Below are 22,368 nucleotides of genomic sequence, written 5' to 3'. Positions count from 1 at the left end.
TCACTGCCACTAATGCTACATATAAAGATAATGTTACTGCCTGTTAATTCCAGTTCATTTAAAAGGAAATAATACTGTTCAGTTACTGATGGAGCTTGTTTGCAAGTATTGATCACATCATCACATGATCTGAGCACCTCTTTTAACAAAAATTTGTGACATAACATTGACCCCAAAATCACGTAGCGAATGTTGGAAATAGGCACCTTTCGCACAGTTATGATGCCTTCCTGTGTCTCCTTCTGTGTCACAATATCAAACATATCTGTCCCATCGCCATCTATAATTCTGTACTCTACTTCTGCATTTTTTCCAGTGTCTGCATCTGTTGCTTTGACGCTGCCAATGGGTGTCCCAACTGGGGAGGACTCGGGTATGCGAAGGTGGACGGTACCTGGCAAAGAGACAAAGAGCCACTCAGGAGCCCCACAAGCCATTACACATGCATTGTGCCACATAATAGCTGATTATATATATTTTGTATATCTCTTATTCTAGAGAACTTGCCATTTAGTATTTAGAGGATAGGCAAAATGTGAGGCAGACAACTATTCAAGGGAAATACTTGGGAAGAAGACTGAAAACAGAATCACAGAAGAACAAAATCAGAAAAATAGTATTGAAAGTGATCTCTCAAAGACAAATAAATTCTCCACTTTTCTTGTCTTATTCCTGATCATCATCAGGAAAGACTGCCCTGCCTTCTTTTCAGAAGAACTTTTCACTGCTTTGTTTTTCCTCCAAGTGAATTTTCTGGGATACAACTTACATCTGTTTTATCATAGAAACAATGCAAAGAACAAAATCCCTTAATTTCACTCCCCAATTCAAAGCAGCAGATTGAAATTTCAGCTTTCAAAATTAGGTAGTCAGATGCATTGTTAAATAAATTTGAATGACATCTTAATGCAGGGATTGATTTTGAAAATCCACAAACAGAAGGTGTGCCTATACTTTTCAAAGCAGTTATTGCATATTTAAAAATGGCACAGGAACTATGCAGTTTTTGTTTTGTGCTACATTTCCTAGCTCAGTTCCATCTCCATATTGTGGTGTCACATAGCTGATAAAATAGGAATAAAACTGTCATCATTCATAAATGCTGCAATAAATTGAAGGAAGTATCTTACCATACATTTTAGTATTCTATGCCCCAGCCTTACTGGAAAAACCATAAAAAAGGGTTGAGAACTCTGAACCCATCTGTCAGAACATATGGTTGGATAACATGTGGGGCACAAATTGCACTATGAAGAAATCTCAGGAAAAGATTTAAAAATGAATGCAGATACAGCTGTCATTCAAAAGATGAAAGTTAAGTCATCAAAGCATTTTCTTCTCTAGCCTTAGGTAAGTGTTCCACAATTTGTCATTTTGCTTAGAGACTTCCTAAGGTAAGAAAAGTGAGGCAGAAAAATAGTTCAGTTACCTGTAACACAACAGTGGAACGGGTAAAGACCAGAAACCACAACAGGAAAATATTGAACAGGCTACCTAAAGAGCAGCACATACATAGCTCATTTTAAACAAAAAAAAAAAAAGCAAAAAAGTCCATAAAGGGAGATTTTAGCATGCAATGAGGAAGAAGCATGAGAAGAGAGCAGTGGTAAAGCAGTATGGGAAGGCCACTGGCAACATGATCTTATGATATTTTCAGTGAAACACAAGTGAATCATTTGAGAATTATCAGTGTCTCTTAATAGACTATTTTAAAAGCCAGTTACATGGTAACAAGGAACTGTTTTCCTTTTAGGGAACACCTACAGCAATATTATTCAATGGGATATTTGAGTCTTTTTCTCGTTCTACGGAACTTTTTTTTTTTTCTCCTCATTATGTTATAATTTTTTAAAATCAAAAAAGGAGAAATTTTTCAAAATAATAAATGCATTTGTATATATTTTTTAAATAAAATATCAAATGAAATATTTTAATTTTTTTTTTCATTCGATTTTACTTAAGCAGCTTTTGATATGAAACTACTATATGGCAACAGAATTAATACTTTAAGGTCATAGACACTCTACATTCTATTTATGTGAATTTAATTTTGCTCAGTTACATTTTGGATTCTCAATTCTGTGATTTATCTTGCATTTGATCTGATATTTTCATTACCTTTCTCTAATTCCTAATTCTGTGTACTTTGCTACGTTCATATATAATCTCCCTGTAATCACCCAATGGTTAAGAAGGGAAAAAAAAAAAAAAAAAAAAGCAAACTTCTGCTCCCATACGGTGTTAATTCAACAAAAGACCACTTTGTTTTTCTCCCGCAATTAATAATTAAATGTTATAATTAGCTTTATTGTGTGTCAACTATTCCCTACATTTTTTTCTGGAGTGCTTAAAACTACTTCCCCAAGGTACGCCTTGTGGACACTACTTTGACTCTCACTTTAATACCCAGCTCATTAATTTTGCTAAGAAAGTAGTAAGAGGTCATATCTTCAATTATTAGTAAAGTAGTGGAAACAGAGAACGATAATAACCAGAAACCTATCATCTGAAAGATATTTTTATGTCTAACCCATCAATTTGTAGAAATACTCACCATAGTATGAAGTACTTCATTTTATTATTTTTGTCACTGGAAGCATTTAATGCATTGACTAAGTATGGGATACAGGGCAGCTTTAGAAACTGTATCAGAACACAAACTACACAAAACTAGAATTATTCTCTCAAAACTACTTTTTTTTCCTTTCTCATTGCTCCCTCAGGGACTGATTACTGTTTGAAAATCCAGTGAGTGATGTTCTCTCATAAGTCTGTCAAAAATAAAAATGGAGGATCAAGGAAACTAAAAGCTCTTCTATATAATAAGGAAATCAGCTGGAAGATTAAAGTCTACACACTTGTGTCTGGAAATATTTCAGCCAGTCATAAAAAATGAAAAAGTAATCTTATTCATGTTTACTCTTCTTCTCATTTACCCTGGAGTAGGTACATAATGTGAGGATAAATATTTTTATAGAGAAATACAGGCTATAGTAATAGACACGGGCTACCACAACAGAGATGCACTTATTTCAGGTCAGACTCATAAACTACTCTATTCCATTTATCAGTGATAAACACCATCTCCTTACTTCTGTGAACACTTGGAAGTATTACAGTTGAAACAGAGATCCAATCGCTGAAGTCTTTGATAGCCTTTTTGTGCAGAACCTTGATAACATTTTAAATTTTATCATTCCCTCAGAAAGACAGGCACTGATACCTGTATGGTTTTTAGGAGATCTTTAAGAGGAGAAAAACATTCTGAAGAGCCCTTGCTCTGTAACAACAGAGGTATTAATAGCTCTTTTTTTTTAATTTTTCTTTTTTTGAGAAAGTATAATAAAATGAAATATGTAGAATTTTCCACAATTTCCATATGAGTTTCTTATGGGAGAAGTTTAATCTCTTATGAAACATTTTACTGGACCATGTACCTTTAATATTTTAATAAAGCCACAGAAAATGTAATGGACCTTTTAATATTTTTCTTGGTAATCTATAAATCTCATATAAATATGATTGTCTCATGAACCTAAAACACATCTAGTTTTTATTAATGGAACAGAATATGAGTAATTTAACTTAGACAATAGCTATTCCATTAGTCTCATTGAACTCTATTAAAATCTGGAGTCATTATAAAGTCTATTTGCATTCTGAGATTAAATGTAAGGCTTTTTTAAGGTCAGATGCTATTTTTAATTTCAAATATCTAGTAAAATGAACCAGCTTTATAAATGTTTTATCTTTGATTTCCAGTGAAACATGCATTTATATCTAACAAAGCTCTTGGCAGAGAGATAGTAGAAAGAAAAGCAAAAAGAAACCACCACTACCCCTACCCCATGAGAATATAACTAAACTTTCCTTAAACCAAAGGTCATGTCTGATTTACACTGACATTAACAGAAAAATGCAAAGATATTTCTGGGATGCTGCATCAAATCCTCATCTGGCTCAAATACAATGTTTGACTGTCAGATAAGTCATATAAAAATGGTCATTGATTCCATCATTCTAAATATTAATTTAACACACTGCTTAATAAACAAGAAAAAAGTAAGAGCATAAATATCTGTGTTTGATGCTTATATGCTGTCTTAAATTTAACTGTTTCTTTAACAGAATTTAACAGAAATTATCTTTTCTCTAAAGATTTGAACATGACACCTCTTTGGATAGTCTTCTTCAATAGGTCCAGAGAGGAATAACACAATATTCCTCCTCTGCCCAGCTATGGAATTACTTTAATCCTGTGAATACATACTGTAACATGGAAAATAATAAATCATAAACTTCTGCAAATACAAAGAACATAAAATGACAAATTAACAAAAAATCTATCCAGAATAGGGCCTGTGTGGAAATGCTCCATCTGTAAGTACTCAATTGCTCGTTATTCTTTTATTTTGAGTGCATATAAAAATTGCATGCTGATAAACATCTGAGCTAAACACATATGTATTAGCTACAATATTGATTAAAAAAAAGAAATTTACTCTATTTTTGCCATGGGAAGCACATTAAATCAGAATTATGTGAAGCTGATTTTGTTATTTTCAGCCTGAAGGCTCATCAACAGTAACTAATGGCGCCAAGAAAAAATGCATGGTGAGGATACTCTTCATGCTTTACCTATGAAATATGCCCAAACTAAACATTACAACTTCAGTATACACTAAAGACTTCAAACGTATATAAAATGCTTAACATTTAACAAGTTTGATGTTATAAATAATGGTATTTCTGTAATATTTCTATATTACATAGACATCTGGAATGGGTTTATAGTTTAGTTTGAGGATGCAAAGACTTGATGGATGCAAGACTTTGAGGATGCAAGGCCTTGGTAAACTTAAACTGTAATAAATTAAAAAAAAGCCATTACTTTGGGGAAATTTTCTGTTAAGAATTGTAGTACTGTAAGTGAAAAAGTACAAATCTGTGTGATTCCCTTAAAGTAATTTCTTTTCCATATTCTTCATGATTAAATATTTAAGCAGGTACTACAATATAAACATATCTGCATATCTAGAATTACTACATGTTTTATTTTCCAGGGGGGGAGTATTTAGGATTTAAGCAATAGGTAAGGGAAAAGAAAAACATTTCTCTAATGCTCTTATAAGTCCACTCACCACTCCCTTCCATAATAATGGAAAATATTCCAGGTTTGATGCAGTTATATTTGACCATGTATCTGTTCTCCTAACAAACAAATGCTATTACATTTAATATACTACTTTAATAACAGTAAATAAATCAGTACATAAGCCTTGTGTTCATGTGTGCCCCATAATCTAGATTTAGTCTAAATTAAACCAGATGGTGAATGCTTAACTCTTTAGTTTGAAGCTCTTACAGTACAGGGCAACAATTAAATGCAGCTTACTCTGGGGGAAGCGAGGTGGATTGTCGTTGACATCAGTCAAAGTGATGTTCACGGTGGTGGTCCCTGATAATCCACCCATCTGGCCTCCCATGTCCTTTGCCTGGATAACTACTTGGTACTGCTCCCTGTTCTCTCTGTTCATGTTTGGCAAAGCAGTCCTGATGATGCCTTAAATAAAGAAAGAAAAAACAGAATTAATAATGTCCTTATTTTTTATGATTGCACCTCTTTTGTAATAGTCTGTGAAATATATTTCTAAAATACTCAGTTAATGTTTCAAAATTTTCTGCTTATAAGAATTATAAATAGTCTTTAGTACAGGCTATCTGTTGAACAAAGCTTAGTTCTACATCCCTTTCCATCTTTTATGCCAAAACCAATCCAAGATACTTAGGCATAAATTTATGGGTAGAAATAACGCTTTTGGGTTCTACCTTATGGGTAGAAAGAACCTTTTATTAGTCCAAGTAAAATCATAAAGAAAAAAAGTACAACTTTTTTCTAGGACATAGACCTTCACTCTTGCCTTTATCAGAAGTCTTGTTACTTCGGTCTCTAAGTTTTCAAAAGTACCACTGTTTATGCTTCATAGTTTCAGCCATAATAACTCTAGGTTATTTATTATAAGAATAATACATTATGATAAAAAAAATCAACATTATTTCATTTCAGTTCTTAAAACTAAATTTTTTTTGTTGATCTACAATTCTTAAGATGAAAGGAAAAGTTTACAGTTTATGGTAAATGGAAATACTTAAAGTTTTCCTGACCTGTTTCTGGCTCCACAGAAAAATATGGCTGTCCCTGAAGTATGCTGTAAATTACTCTGGCACTGTTCCCATATGAAGGGTCATCGGCATCAGTAGCTGTAACTTGCACCACAGAAGTACCTGAAATATCCAAAGTCAACTTAATTTCACATCATGCTAGGTGGAGATCTGAGAATATCAATTTCCACTTGGGCAGACCCCAATGAAAATTTCAGCTAATCTCACCTCTCAAATATATTTATGAACTTATAGCCAACTTCCTGTGCATTCTTCCTTATTTCAGGTTCGCATTTACATAAATTGAATCTAAATTTCCCAAATCACAAGTGTGATTAAGATCTAATTATAGAAGTTAAATAATGGCTCTGTTTGAGCTGAATTCTAATCCTTACCCAGCTACGATCCTTTCATATTTATGCACTCACTTCCTCTGTTCCATTAGCTAGAACAGATTTTTTTTTTTTTCCCAGTGATATATTGAACTACATGCAGAGGAGTGTGACAGGAAAAGATTATTAAATAGGTCATTGAAACATGGGAAAAACTAGTTATCAGTTCTCCCTTTTTTTAAAATGTTATTATAGATAGATATTACCCAAAGAAATATTGCCATATGGACCTTGAATTACAGTGGTTAATTAGACTCCAGAAAAATTTCTAACCTTAATCATCACTAAATCCTAGTGGAGCATGCCAATCCTTCCAAACATGAAATGAATACTGTTGCCACTGCCATTTCTTGCTGAATAAAAATAGGTTTTACATTCTGTTAAACTCTTCCACCAAAGAACTAAAATATCAGCAAGCCTCTCCACTATTTTACCTCCATAAAATGCAGATGTGATTTTTAGTTTATAGGAAGGAAGTGAAAATAAACAAGAAAAAGAAAATAAATCATCATTTTTATGTGACCAACTAGCCTTCTGATGATCAGAAGGTGTTCAGATCTATCTTGCCTTTTATCCCAATTCCTTCCCTCCACCAAATGCTACCAAATATTATGAAATTAAGCAGCTGTAAATCCAAACCACTTAGCACAACTATCTCCTCCCTCTCATGGTTTGACTACAATGTATATTTGTTCTGCTAAACCATAGAAGGGCCAATGGAAGTGAATGCTAAGCTTCCTTTGTTTATTTGGGATTTCAAAAGGTGATGACAAATCTGCTTTTGACAAGCCAGTTGTTCAATCATGTAAACAACTGCACAATATCAATGGAATGAGCACATGCTGAACTGCTGAATCAGTGAGGAGTTCTCAGAAATGTTCAGTTTTCAACTGTTTAAAAAACAGATACTTGTTTCAATGAGTTCCTCAAAGTACTTACATCTCATAAAAAATGGCATAATGGGCAACTTACTGGTTATATTATTACTGATATTAAAATAGGATTAATCGCTGATTTAACGGAACAAAAGCTCAAACACAAAATAAAATTTAAAGAGGTAAAAAACTGCTACAGAAGTATAATGAAAAAGAAGATATTTTTCATATAAAATACTTTCAACTGTAATAATGATTGTCTTAGTGATCATCTGGACTGAGGCTGAAACTGAAAATCTGAACATCTTTAAAGTATACGAAAGTAGGGGTGATAGACCTGTGGTCTCAACTCTGGCTTTTGCTGTCCAACCACTAGTCCAGTAGTACCTGACAGAATAGTGCAAGGGCATCACTACGTGTCTGCCTGCCATTCAAGATGCAGAAGCCACCATTTTGATCTTGGCCTTTGCTCATAAGAGATAGAGACATGCTCTCTAGGATTCCACTGAGAGACCAATGATTTCTGTGAAAAATCTGAGAAAAAATATGCAAAGAAGTGAACAGGAGGAGTGTATCAGTGCATCAGTTACGGTGAGCACATCAGCTGTCAAACCATCAACTTGTTGTATTTCTCTTCAGTTCACTGGAGTCACTGAAGACCACTGATGCTCAGTACTAAAAATACATTATCTGCCCCAGGGAACCTATGGATGTCCCCTCCCTGGAAGTGTTCAAGGACAGGCTGGATGGGGCTTTGAGCAACCTGATCTCATGGATGTCCCTGAACATACAGGGAGTTTGGAGCTATATGATTTCTAAGGTCCTTCCAACCTTAACCATTCTTTGATTCTCTGAAGCATGGAACAGAAAGCCAAAGGAAGTGAAGACAATCAGTCATACTGGTGTTTAAGAATGACCATGTGAGTGCAATTTCGTCAGCACTACTTGATCCGGGCCTCATTCTGTCCTTAACATAGGCACACACTGCTTCTCATGATGTTGGTAAGAGTCTTGGTCCTTCAGGTTCTAAAGTCCAATCTGACCTCTATACAAGTGCATAGGGGAGACTGATAATTTACTGGAGAATAGGGCACCAGTTACTTTATTAATAAAATTGATGAATTCTGTGATTTTCATCTTGTATACTTCAAAATTTTATTATACAATAAACTAGAATTATACAATAGTGAAGCAGGCCCAGAAGTAAACAATCATTTACTGGTATTTGGGTTCTCAGAAAACATAGCTTTAATTATAATTTTTCAATATCCCTAGGATCTGGTACTATAATAGTAATTAATATACTTGGCCCTTTCTAATGTGTTCCCTGTTTCATCTTCAACCACCATACAAGTATTAATGACTTTGACCTCAAAGTGCATTTATAATGTAGATGTATTAGATAAGAATCACTGAAGATAATTAACTAGGAAAATGAACCTACAGAATATCTATTGTAGAGCTGAATTTGAAATTTATAATCCCTTTTCCTTATTCCCAACTGAGTTATGTGATATTTACCTCAACCGAGTACACTCCACAGTAAATTATCCATACAAATGACAAGTCAAAGAAACAGAAATCTTCTGCTCTTTCTAGTGGAAAACATAGGAAACAGTGACACATTTTCCCCCCAAAATGAAATATTTAATGCATCAGAATAACAGAGAAGAAGTGGAAAAGGCTGAATATTCAGACAAGCTGATGTCAGAAAGGTCTTGGAAAACAGTTCATTGGGAAACAAGCACATTGGTGGCTATTTCCATTTCTTTTAAGAATGCCCCTTTTGAAGAAAACAAACAAACCCCCCAAAATAAACAAACCAAACCAACCAACTAACCAAAACAAACTTAAGGGGTTTTGTGGTTTTTCCTCTCCCATTTCTCTCCCCTCCTTATAGTGGATTTGTGTGAAGAATGAAATTGGTGTTTGTAAATAATCTAAAATTGTGATAATTTGGGTTTTCAAAGTCTGTTATTAGTCTGTATATACTATGAAACTCTAAACTAAAAGATGCAAAGGATTTGGTGAAATAATTATTACAAAAAATAAAATTAAAAAATTAAAAGATCTATGTCAATAGTAAACATAAAAAAAATGTTATCAGATACATACTATGTCAGAGAGGACTTTGCATTGTGAATTGGTGGAAAAACACTATTGAAGCAGTGTACAAAAAGCCTGTGGAGAAAGTCAAGCACTAGTAAGTCTATATGCTGTGTGAAGAATAAGATAAAAAGATAACTATAGGTAGAGATGACACCTCACATCTCAATCCAGACAGAGATTACATTTTATGAAGCATACACTGACATCCCCAATTCAGAAGCACAAAAGATCAGCTGGGGAGCATGACAGATAGCAAAAATAGCACTGAAGAGACAGGAGATAGAATAAAACAAAATAGTGATTACAAAATACACATAGGCTACAATAGATGAATATAGAAATGTCAACAAATAAAAGTAAGGATAAAAAAACTTGAAATGAGTATAAAGAGATAGTGTGAAGAATATGATGGACAGAAAAGAAGACAGTAATCAAAACTGAAAGAATATTCTGAGTTATAAACTTTGAAAGTAAAGAAAACAAAAAAGTGAAAAAAAGAAAATACAGTAATCAGTACAAAGACTTCAAGGGAACAAGATTTCTATGATAGGTACTCAACTGAACTATTTATCTTTGCCTCCGCTGTGATTAATAAGCAGCAGAAGAAAGATGAACAGTACAACAAATAATTTACGTCAAGAAACTGAATTTGATAATAGAAATAGTGACAATCTCAGGTATCCATCAGGCTAATACCACAGCCTGAGGAAGAAAGCAAAACTGCTATTTATGGCCTGAAAGAGGATGATGTATGTCTACATCATGATTTGAGACCTTAAGAATGGGGGCAGAGGGAGCAGATAAAGACTTAATAGTTTTTTTCTTACCTTCTGGTCCACCTTTGTAGTACCTTATAGCACAGGGAATTTTAGGGTAGAACAGACCCTGAACTCCAAGGTATGCACAGACTTATTTTAAGCTGATGCTTTTTTGCATGTTTTTGCTACTTGTGCCCTTCTTTTGATGATTTTGGTGAAGAAAGCAAGATACAGGGCAACAGCCTTCATTTATGAATTAGTAAAGAAACACTGATGATTAAAAGTTTACCAATTAACTCAGTTATTAATTAACAGAAATACAGTGGTATACCATTGAAATGAATGATACTTGTCAATGTCTTGTTGCAAACTTAAAATGTATTTTTAGAGAAACCTAAAAAATCTGAACATTAGCAGCTGTCTACATTACTCATTGTAGCTCTGAAAGAGATGAGGTATACAAGTCAACTGACATAGTATGACATGCTCCATGTCTTCTTTCTGGTATTCATGTGAGCAGATACAGATTTAATATGAACTTCTCATCACTGTATTTGCAGTACAGATGTGTGAAAAGAGACAACACTGTTGCAAAACTGCAGAATAGTTGACTATTTTTATGACACTTCATAAAATAGAGATAAAATTAGGCCCATCCATTTGAAACTGATATTCAGTACTGGTGTTAAGAGTGCAGACATCACATGATAGCAGAGATCTTGAGAAAGCAGTCCCAGAATAATGTACTAGAGACCGTAAAGCCATACATGCTATTTACAAGTTACTGGTCATATTACAGATTGACTTGGACTTAAAGTGTAACAAAGAAAAAAAAAAAACAAAAACAAAAACAAAAACAAATACCTAACATATGTAAAATATCACTTGCATGGTGAAAAGAGAAAAGATAACAAGAGGATATAAAAGATAATGACAACATCTACAAGAATTGAAATCGATGAATAAAAAGAGTTGTTCCAGTGTTGTCTCGCAGAGTAAAAGGCTGATCCGATCAACATTACTATCAATGGGCAGAAGGTCATTTTTCACCTTTGGACACGATAGTGCCATGCCTTTTATTTTCCTGTTCACCCCATTTTGCTGTTACTGCTCACCAATCATACCATTACATAAAAAACAAAACAAACCAAAACAAAATCTTTCCCTGTATATTTGGTTTAAATATATTGTCATTTGAGAAAAAAAGTAGTTTTATATGTGTATGTGCCTGTTGAATGCTCTGGCCTTCCCACCTGGTAAAGTGACTCATAGTAAACTAGAGAATTTGGATGCAAAGAGAGTATAAGGAGTGAAAGGCATTCTATGAACACATAGATACATTTCAGTGAATAATTCCATCACCGAATCATAGAAACACAGAATATTTCAAGTTCTTTTTCCTAAAAAGAAAATCTCTCAATCTTTTTCCTAAATGCCCAATCTAAAGTTCCCATCACAGTTTCATTCCATTTCTTCCTGTTCTATCATGGATGATACAGTCTGAAGGGGCAGAAACTGATTTTATGGTATTGACGTGCAATGGCCAAGCCCAAGAGATAGAAAGCATTACTAATAAAACTGAGAAGGCTCAGGGGGCACAACAGGAAAGAGTCAGATAACCTCAGTAATCTCTTCCATTTTCTGCCATATCTTATAGAAAGCCTGAAGGGTGGGAAAATGTCCCCTTGCTCTTTTCTTTCTTACTGGTGGACATCTTGGAAGGAGGTTCCCAGCTCAGTCTCCAGCCCACCATGTGCTCTGTGGAGTCCAACTCCATGTGTTGCTGAGTGGACGCCAGGCCATTTTTTCCTTTACTGACTCTACCATGAGGGAATTTTGGCCTCTTACATCAGCTAACATTAACATGATATTTTTTTGTGAAGGGATTTTGCATGTATTTTTCCTTTCTTTCCCAGTTGTTACTATTCCTTTCCTGTTCTATTAGACCTGTTCTAGTTGTATTTTTCAACCTTGAAGTCTCTGTTTCTTATTTTCCTTTGTACCTTTTCCTGGCAGATGTTAACAAAGAACAATTTGGTTGTCTGTGCTTTGGTTCACCCTGACGATTAAACAGAAGCAGGTCACCAGACAGAGAGAAGAACAGCATCTCCTGCTCCACAGCCTGTCTTGAGGAAGACTGTGACCACATCACAGAATCACGGGATACTAGGTGCTGGAAGGGACCTTGAGAGGTCACTGCATCCAACCCCCTCGCCAGAGCAGGATCACACAGTGTAGGTCACACAGGAACGCATTCAGGCAGTTTTTTAATATCTCTAGAGGAGACTCCACAACCTCACTGTGCAACCAGTTACGGTGTTCTGTCAGTCAAAATTTTCCCCTTAACTTTACACAGAACCTCCTATGCTCCAACTTTCACCCCGTACCCCCTTGTCCTGTCATTAATGATGAAGTCAACTCAGCTTCCTTCAAGCTGAATAAACCATGTGACCTCAGTTGCTCCTAGTAAGCCTTGCCCTCAAGGCCTCTCACCATCTGGGATGCCCTCCTCTGGGCAGACTCTAATAGTCTGATGTCCTTCGTATACTGAAGTGCCAGTACAGTGTAGACGGGGACAATAACCTCCCTTGACTGATGAGCTATGCTTTGCTTGATGCATCCCACGACACAGTTGGCCCTTTTGGCTGCCAGGGCACACTGTTGACTAACATTTAGCTTGCCATCAACCCAAAACTCCAGATGTCTTTCTGTGGGGCTGCTTTCCAGGTTCTCAGTCACCAGTTTGTATGTATAACCAGGATTATCCTGTGCCAAGTGGAGAATCCAGCAATTGCTATTGTTAAATTTCATATTACTGGTGATTGTCCAGCTCTCTAGTCTATCCAGTTTTTGTAAGGCCTCTCTACTCTCAAGGCACCCCACAGCTCCTTCTGGTTTAGTATTGTCATAAAGTTTAACTAATGTACATTTGATTCTTTCATCCAAACATTCATAAATATATTAAAGAGCACTGGTCCTAAAATTGAGTCCTGGGGAACCCCACTGGTGATTGGCCACCAGCCTGATGTAACTCCATTTACTTTGAATCTTTGTGCCTGACCAGTTAGCCAATTGCTCACCAGTGTATTATGGACTGGTTTAGATGTGTGCTGGACAGTTTATCCAGGATAGTGTGAGAGACAGTATGAAAGGCTTTGCTAAAATAAAAAATAAACGAAAACCTAAATTATTATTATATCTCCAGTTATACTACAATATATATATATATATATATATGAGTGAATATTAATTTTTAAGCTTATCAAAACTCTTCCTAAAGAATCGTATGCACTAACTAATAATAGCTAATATTTCAAAATGCCATCACTTATGAATCTGAACAGCTGGCACGATCCAGCCCGCAACTCTGAAGTTAAGATAGGAACTGAAAGTACGTTGCAAACAGAAGTTTAACTCAAACCGCTGCTTACGGTTCTTGAAGCTGCCATTCATGAGTGGGTTAAGGGAGGAATTGAAAACTCAAGAGGCTTTGTTCATACACTAAAAAACTAAAAGCAAAGAGAATAATGATGATCTTTACCTTCAGAAAGTGCATTAACAGCACATGAGTAAATATGTAACTCCTCTCAGCCACACAAGGAGTGAAAGAGGAGAGAACTCTCCATTCAGTGCTTATCACCACTGGGGAACTCCGGTGAAAATATAAGGAAAAATCCACTGGGCTTTAAACAGGCTAATTTAGTGATCTTGTTCTAATAGTTGTTAAGGAGGAAGGTAATTCACCACTAAGTACTTTCTATTAGTTTTTAAATTCAAAATCACTATAAATTAATAGGTTATTTTAACTGGAAATAGATCTCATATCACAAAAATGTGTTTCTGGATGCAATTCAAAGATTTGGGGAAAAAAAATGGAAAAATATATAACCCATAAGGCAGAATCCTGAACATTGCTGACTTTTCAGAGTATGGGGAAATTATTTATCAAGTAACTCAGGGAATGCATTTGTGCCTCTGTATAAAACACTCACCCACTATAGACATTTCAGGAACACTAGCAGTGTAAATTTCTTCTGGAAATGTTGGTTCATTGTCGTTGATGTCATGGATTTTGATGACAAACTCAGATTCAGGTTCCACTGGTCTCAGTGTTCTTCTGTTAATAGCTTGGGCTCGCAGGGTGTAAAAGGCTTTCTCTTCCCTGTCAATTCTTCGAGTAGCATGAATGTCACCAGTTTTCTCATCAATTATAAAAAGAGTACCAGCCCCATCTCCTGACAAAATGTATTTCAGGGATCCATCTCCCTTATCCTGGTCAGAATGAAGCTGAAAAAGAAGAAAAGTAAGAGTATTTTATTTAGAAGTAATTAAAAGTTTTATGGTTTGTTTTGTTGATATTTGTTTGGTTTGGGATTTTTGTTTGTTATTTGTTAATTTAAAATTATATATTAAATCATTTTGCATGCAACAAACATGTTTAATAGCAACAAAAGAGTAATTTTCAGTCACCACTGACTAGCAGTCATGGTGTCACAGAGAGGAATCTGTTTCCTAGCTTAGCTCCAATAATCTTTTACTTTGACTGCTGTGGCAGATTTTACCTTTGCAACAACATCTGTTCTCTGCTAGGAAACCTTTGCACCACAGTTCTTGAAGAAGATTTTTATGTTAATACTGACCTTTTCCTTCCTTGAAGAGATTCTGTTAAAAATTCACAACCCGCTGTGCTAGCTGTAAATTCACTAAGCAGATAACAAACATGGCAGAATACATGGCAGCTAAAGAAAATGGAACAACTGGCTCCATGTCTACTAAATTTTTTAAATTTTATTTCATATTACTTGCAATTCTCCTAAGTTGGAGAACATTTTGCTATACGTCATGATTTTGACTCCATGAATTCACATAAATAGCCTAAAGGAAAGAAACACAATTATTGATTGTTCAATATTAATTTAATACCCATTATGCAAATTCTATAAAGCTTAAATTCGTCTGTTAATGACCCATAGTACTGGCTGACTTTAATACACCATAACAAAAAATTGTTCAATTATTTTGCTTTGTTCAGTACAGTACAGCAATGTGTTTGGCTCATTTGATCTGGATACACTTGCCATAATTTGTCTGATCACTGATTAGAAAGTTCCTCCTAATCTCGTTGATTTCTTAATTAATTGAAAGAATTCGGCATTCAGATTTATTTTCATAACAAAATGTATAATTTTTTTAACGTTTGAGTTCAGGAGAATGATTAAATCAAGCATAAGCTCTGATTACAAAAGTCAAGTGCTAATATAAAGACATTTTAAAAATAACACTTAAAAATATCAGATAGAACTAGTGTGCTTTTCCCTTTCTAAGAACAGTTACTTGAACACACACTAACAACATCAATTAGAACGTCAGTAAGATCACATTTAGTCATGTGTAGGATTTTCATTAATTAAAGCTCACATTTCAGCTCATGATCTGTGGTGGCCTTGTTTTGTCTTTTGTAGCACCAATTTCAGGATAGCATCAGAGGTAGAATATTAAACTACCACAGTTTCAAAATTGACTTTCCTTGCCCTTTGTGTTCAAACCATACACCATAGGCTGCTGGGATAACTGAAGTCAAATGTTCTGTTGGGAAACATTTCCAAACACTGAATGATCACATACAGAATGCATGGAACAGAAGGAGACCATGTGTAATCTTGGATTAGAACCTTTATGGTAGAAATTTAGAAAACTATCATTGTTCTGAAATTTAGTTTTCTATATAAATGTTTTCTTAATTACCTTCGGTTCATTAATGCACCTTGAAAAACTGTAAATATTTATTAAAGGCTAACAAATTAAACTTTGCTTACTTCAGACGTATGCATGTTTACATTACAAAATACACATTTTCTTATTACTTTATTTCATTCTAGTAGGAAGGTAGATGTTAAAAGAAATCTTTTTGCAAATAATTGAATTCTTTTCCTTTTGTTTCTCTTGCTGATTTTGAACTGAAAGATTCAAGCCATTCCCACTTCCCTATTGAGTAATTAATTTTTATTGTGAACTTTAGTCCCTCATGCATCTTTCTTGATGGTCCATTAAAGTTGTTGCCGTTTACCCATATAAGTAATGTTTACAGTATCTTTTAGGCTGTGGCCTGATTATGGAATCTTTAAATTGGCACATCAAAACTTTCCTGTACATTTTCCAAAGTCAAATCTGGTATTATAAATTCCTACAAAAGTTGATGATAGTACATTGAAGCTGGAGTGCCTGATCTTTAACTTGGAAATCAGCAGAGTCTGGCCAAATCCATTCTAGCAAATTCTTTATCTCTAGAATAGTATAAAACCATCGAAACAGTTCCCAGGAATAATATCTGGACAAACTTAACCCACAGATCATGCAAGGAGATTGTTTTAGAGAGTAATACTTAGCACAAGTAATTAGCCAGGAACTTGTAAAATAATTTAGCAATCCCAGTAACCTGATTCTGAGAATATGAGAATATGGTCTGGCACTGGAGGTACAGAGTGTAGTGAACAGAAAATGAAGAAAATCCCTACAATTCAAAATATAAAGCTTTTCAACAACTAAATTTAGACCTACTTCAGGATGTAAAGATATTTTAACTTACTTATCTGTCTATAATGTACTATCAATGTTGATGGTTTTCCATTCCTTCATCTGTAGCTATGCATGTTTTACATTCTTTACTAAGATGATTTGGAAGTGCACAATTTGCTTTTACACCATTCACAAAATCTTTACCTTTTCACTTCCACCAAATTCACATTTCACAGTTTTCTTTCCCTGTTATTAATGAAAAGACTGGAAAAGGAGTTGAATATAAGATTTTGAGACATCCACCAACAGCTCTTAGGGAGCTGATAGTTGCACTTAAGTGTGACATATAAGGAATACCAACCTGCATAATTTAGAACAATGATTTAACCTATATCACTTTGTATTTTCTAAAAAATGTTAATAATTTAATTCAGACCGGTAAAAAAAAATTCTCTTTTATTTATACACATAATGATCCACAGTTATTGTAGGAAAACTTCAAAACTATGTATCAGAAGGTCTTCTTGCATAATCAAGAAAAACAAAACAGCAGCAAACAAGGCTTCCAGACATAATGAGTGAAAATGTGTATTACATATGAACAAGAAAAGAGAGTACCTCTAATTTCATTTTCCTAGCTCTTAATTTAATCCAGATTTTATTAGAGTAATCAAGATGGCTAAAGACTGCCCTAAGTACTTGATGTTCTTCAACTCTGAATCTTTACCCAGCTCTGAAATGAATGAGCAGAGTGTCAATTACTACCTATAAACTTTTGCCATTTAACTCTGTTTTCTGCAAAATATTTCTCGGCTACGTATACTAGAAGTGTTTTCTATAGTTATTTTGGCTAATGGGCATCTGTGACTCATGTCAGCCAAGATGGGAAATGGGGAGACATCTGTTCCATTTAGCAACTTTATTGCACAAAATGATCAACTATGCGAAAGTGATTTTGTTTTCATATCTGTCACTGATATTTTGCAAGCTCTTTTTTTCAGTGATTTTCTTGCTGCTCTTCCACAGAAATATTTCCCTTTTGAGCTGTCATTGGTATATGTATTTATATGCAATTTTTACTTACTATATAGAAAAGCAGAATATCTGTTGATTTTATTTTATATAGTCCTGTTTCATTTTACCGTAACTTCTGCTACTGTAAAAGAGACTTTTGAGCAGGCTGAACAAACTTTTAAATTAAGGAGTTCATATAAATGAAAAAAGGAAGGTATTGCTAACCAGAAGACAGCACTTCAAGAGGTTAATAAAATGGAATGTTATATGAATACTTAAACCAAATTACCGAGTTACCAATACAAGAAAGAGAGGAAAACAGGTTATAAAGGATGGCTTTATTTTAATTCTGTTCAAATCAATGTCCATTAATATATTACTATTTATTAGTTTCCTCTTCACAGCCAATCAAACAATTAACAAAAAATTAAATTAAAATATGACAATCAAATTCACCCCAATATCTTTTTGAGCCTCTAAAAGATCTTTTTAGAATATCTTTCAGAAGTCTTCAGGCGAACATAATAATTCTGCCGTAAAAATTACTTGAAAATTACAGCATGGGAAATTCTTTGTTAATTGACTTCTAATGATTAAAGTCAAACCTGAAAATTACAAGAACATGGATTTTCTTTTTCTCCCCCTATGAATTATAATGAAGTCTGAAATTTCTTAAATGAATACAAAGGTCATAGACTTTTTTTTCTAACAGCATATGGAGTTTTAATATTTTCGCCAAAAAGACAGAAGTTGCTATTGTGAAAAACTGAGAGTAGATTAGGTTGGTCAGATCCATTTTATGATACAAACTACTTCTGGAATTCTAAATTATTTATGACAATGACATATAATGTCTTTAAGATTTTTAACACCCATTGGTATTGGAATTTCAGATTCATAAGTCCCTCTGTGAAATTACAGTGATAGGTATTCAGAGAACTAGAGACCAATTATGACTATATTAACAAACCAGACTTTAGCTTATATTCTTCCTATAGGCATTAACATAGTTTAAGCTAGGTTTTTTCTTAATTAAATATGCTATTACAGATAGCATGTTTTCCAATACAGTTTACAGTTTTTGTAAGAAAAAAAACCCTAAAATTGAAGTATATAAAGTAATGAAGGATGAGGAGTGCTCTGAAAATCTTTTGCTTGCCGAGAACTAACAAATATAAAATAAAAAACTTCAGTCTGCAGTTCTTTTTCAGGTTATATTATTTTACTTTAACTTGAATAATTATCCAAAGGAAAGATAAAAATAATTGTTATTGTTTCTATTGATATAATTAGAGTAGTTCCTTGTTATTCAAGATTTTTGTTTGTTTCTAGCAATGTTTTTAAATAATAAGAGATAAATTAAAACTAATAAATGTTTAAATATTCATTTATACATCCCCGGTGAAGCAATGTCTACCACATGATTAGAAATATTATTTTTCCAGTTTCCTACAAATGTCACTAATAACTGCTGTCATCTGCTATATTATCAGTTTCCACAAACTAATCATACACCAAAGGTATAGGTATTTTTGATCACTATGCTTGCATCTTTTCCCCATTATTTAGAGGGTTGAGTCACTGCCAGTATCTTCTAGGATTTAGAGGAGAAAGGCAGTTTTTTGTGTGTGGGTTCTGTTTTGTGGTTCGGGGTTTTTTTTGTTGGTTTCTTTGCGGGGGGTGTGTGGTTTTTGTTTTGTTTTTTAAATGACACACCAGATTAGCAGCAGAGAGTCTTACACAGAGGCAGAGAGTCAATGTGCCAATAGCCAAACTCCCTCCTCAAGCCAAGGTCTTTAGCTGATGTTCAGCGAACCAGAGCAAGAAAGCTTCACCTTCTTTAGACTTCTGAAGCTTCTACTCCAGAAGACACAAAATTATTGCTTTATCATGAACTGGAGACTAATTGTATTTCATACACTGAAGAGTTCTTGCAGAAATATGCAAGTTTTTGTCCACCCTGAAGTGCCTCTGTTTTGTGGCAGCTTCTCTTATACCTCCTATAGATGACTGGGTACTGAAAGGCAGAAGGGAATTCTTGTGTTAAAGGGGAAAAAACAAATCCAGACCTATATCTGCTGTTCAGGATCCTATTCATTAAAAAACTGAATTAAACAAAAAACATCATTTGGTCCATTTGGTCCTACTCCCACTCAGATTGATGTAGCACAAGCCTGTATTCCTACTTCCATGAGTAGTCTCTCTGTACACTAACCTATGGTCTCCAGGTGGAAATACACCTAGTAAGATTTTCCTCAGACATGGTGGGTTTTTTGTTTGTTTTGTTTTGGGGTTGTGGTTTTTTTTAACATATGTATTTTTTTATGTTTTATGTTGTTTGTCTGATTCTGGACTAAAATAGATTTGAAAGTAAATATGTACAGAATTAAACCATTTCCAAATCAGTCTTTCTGTTCCACCAAGGAATGACCTAGGAAGTTTAAGATGCTAAAATATCACGTATCTTTCCTTTACCAAATTCATAACAACGTTTATGTGTTTGAAAGCCTTGGGGTTTTCTGATTAGTTTTTGTTTGGTTGGTTGTCTTTTTAAAGAAAAAGTCACCACTAATCCTCACACTTGCTGCATTAATGAGAACAAATAGGTAATTAAGAAGCAATCTTAGATAATTGGTTTTGTTGCTTTTTAGTAAGAATTTTTTTTATCATACCTTATACATATTTTTCAAAAGTAGTCTGGCTATTAACAAAATAACCATTAAAACAGCTTTAATTTTTATGTATCTTAATGTCCATATGCATTACTTCGAAAAACGTCACTTTTTTTTTAAAAACGAATGCAGCATTAAGAATAGTGATAATTAATTCATTTCATCTACTGCTGAGGGCCATTTAAAAACACATTAAATAAGGTTGTCTTTATTTTCATGTGAAATCACTGTAACATGTAAATTGGTAAGAACTGGGAAGATTTTCTGCCTTTACTATGTGTGCATTCACTCCTCCAGAATATTCTACAGTATATTTATATTTGGAAGAGGTATAATTTGGGATAACAACAAATACACCACGGAGAACTGATTGACAATATCTGTCAACGCAGGAAGTGTAAAACATCAGTTAAGGAAGAGGGCATATATCAGAATTAAGCAATAGAAAACATCGAAGGGATATTTTAATAATCTCCTACACAGTAATATCCATGACAATATATTATTATTGTTAAATTTAATCTCAAGGAAGAGAGAGGAGATAATAAACATATTTTTCATAGGATTCAGGAAACTAATGAATCTGAACTGATGCTATATCTAATATTACAAGATTTCAAACAATGATTCAAGACAAAGATGTCTTGCATCAATCCTGGCATCATTTTATCTCCCAGTAAGGTCGGGGGGGCTATTCATGTAATAGATGAATGGTCCAGGAGACATGTATTGATATCTTATGAACCTACAGGGATAGTAAAGGTATTAAAGGTAGATCTGTCAGAGAAGATAGGTGAAATATGAATAAAGCCATGAATGTAACTCACATTGTATATACCCATCAATTTTGTCTCTCCTTTTACTAGATTACAAAATCCAATATTCTAGAGAATAGTGTTCTCAAGAAAAATCCTATCCATATACCAATTGCAAAGTAAAGAAGTTATAGTTTAAATCATTACATACAATTACATTACAGAGTGGCTGAGGTTAAAAGGGACCTTTGGAGGTCATCTTGTTCAACCCACCCCTGCTCAAGCAGGGCTGCCTAGACCCAGTTGCCCAGCACCATGTCTAGACAGCTTTTTAATAGCTCCAAATAAGAAGACTGGACAACTTGTTGCAATGATCAGTTACCCTCACAGGATAAAGGTTTTTCCTTTTGTTTTGTTGAAGTTTTCACCGGGAACTTCCTCTGTTTGAGTGTACACCCACTGTCTCTTGTCCCATCACTGGGCACTGAAATGAGCCTGGCTCTATCCTCTTTGCACCCTCCATTCAGGTATTTATATATATTGATAAGATCCCCCCTGAATCTTCTCTAGGGTAAAGAGTTCCAGCCCTCTCAGCCTTTCCTCAGATGTGAGGTGCTCCAGTCCCTTTCCCAATTCATCTTTATGGTTCGTTGTTCAATGGCCCTCTCCAGGATGTCCATGTCTCTTTTGTGCTGGGGTGGCCAGAATGGGACAGTGTATTCCAGGTGTGGACTCACCGGTGTTGAGTAGAGGGGAAGGATTCCCTCCTTTGACCTGCTGGTAATACTTTGCCTAATTCACCCAGTATCTTTCTGTCCATTGCTAACCCATGTTCAAGCCTATGCCCAGATGAACCAACAAGTCCTTTTCTGCCAAGCTGTTTTCAAGTGGGTCAGCACCCAGCAGATACTGGTACCTGGGCCTCCCCAGCTGCAGGACTTTGTACTTCATCTTGCTGAACTTTATGAGGTTCTTGCCAGGCTACTTCTTCAGCTTGCAGTGGTCCCTCTGGGTGGCAGCATGACTCATCAGCCACTCCTCCCAAGCTGGTGTCAGCAGCAAAGTGACTGACCGTACACTGTGTCCCATCATCCAGATCATTAATGAGGATGTTA

The 22,368-nt window shown here is 34.7% G+C and overlaps 1 protein-coding gene across 3 annotated transcripts in view; it reads right to left on the bottom strand.

The window, feature by feature from the left end:
• The window catches only part of CDH10 (cadherin 10), an 89,882-nt gene that overhangs the window by 22,275 nt on the left and 45,239 nt on the right, over positions 1-22,368 (bottom strand). For all 3 annotated transcript variants that reach the window (XM_071736634.1, XM_071736636.1, XM_071736635.1), the window contains 4 exons: positions 14,289-14,583; positions 6,166-6,285; positions 5,396-5,563; positions 207-394 (listed from right to left, as the gene is read on the bottom strand). In XM_071736634.1, coding sequence (XP_071592735.1) covers positions 207-394; positions 5,396-5,563; positions 6,166-6,285; positions 14,289-14,583 — 771 coding nt within the window. The remainder of the gene's footprint in view (positions 1-206; positions 395-5,395; positions 5,564-6,165; positions 6,286-14,288; positions 14,584-22,368) is intronic.

This window comes from Heliangelus exortis, chromosome 2 (genome assembly GCF_036169615.1).
Source record: "Heliangelus exortis chromosome 2, bHelExo1.hap1, whole genome shotgun sequence".
Lineage (NCBI taxonomy): Eukaryota > Metazoa > Chordata > Aves > Apodiformes > Trochilidae > Heliangelus > Heliangelus exortis.
The sequence above is the reverse complement of the archived record's forward strand: the minus strand, read 5'-3'. Positions and strand labels throughout refer to the sequence as shown.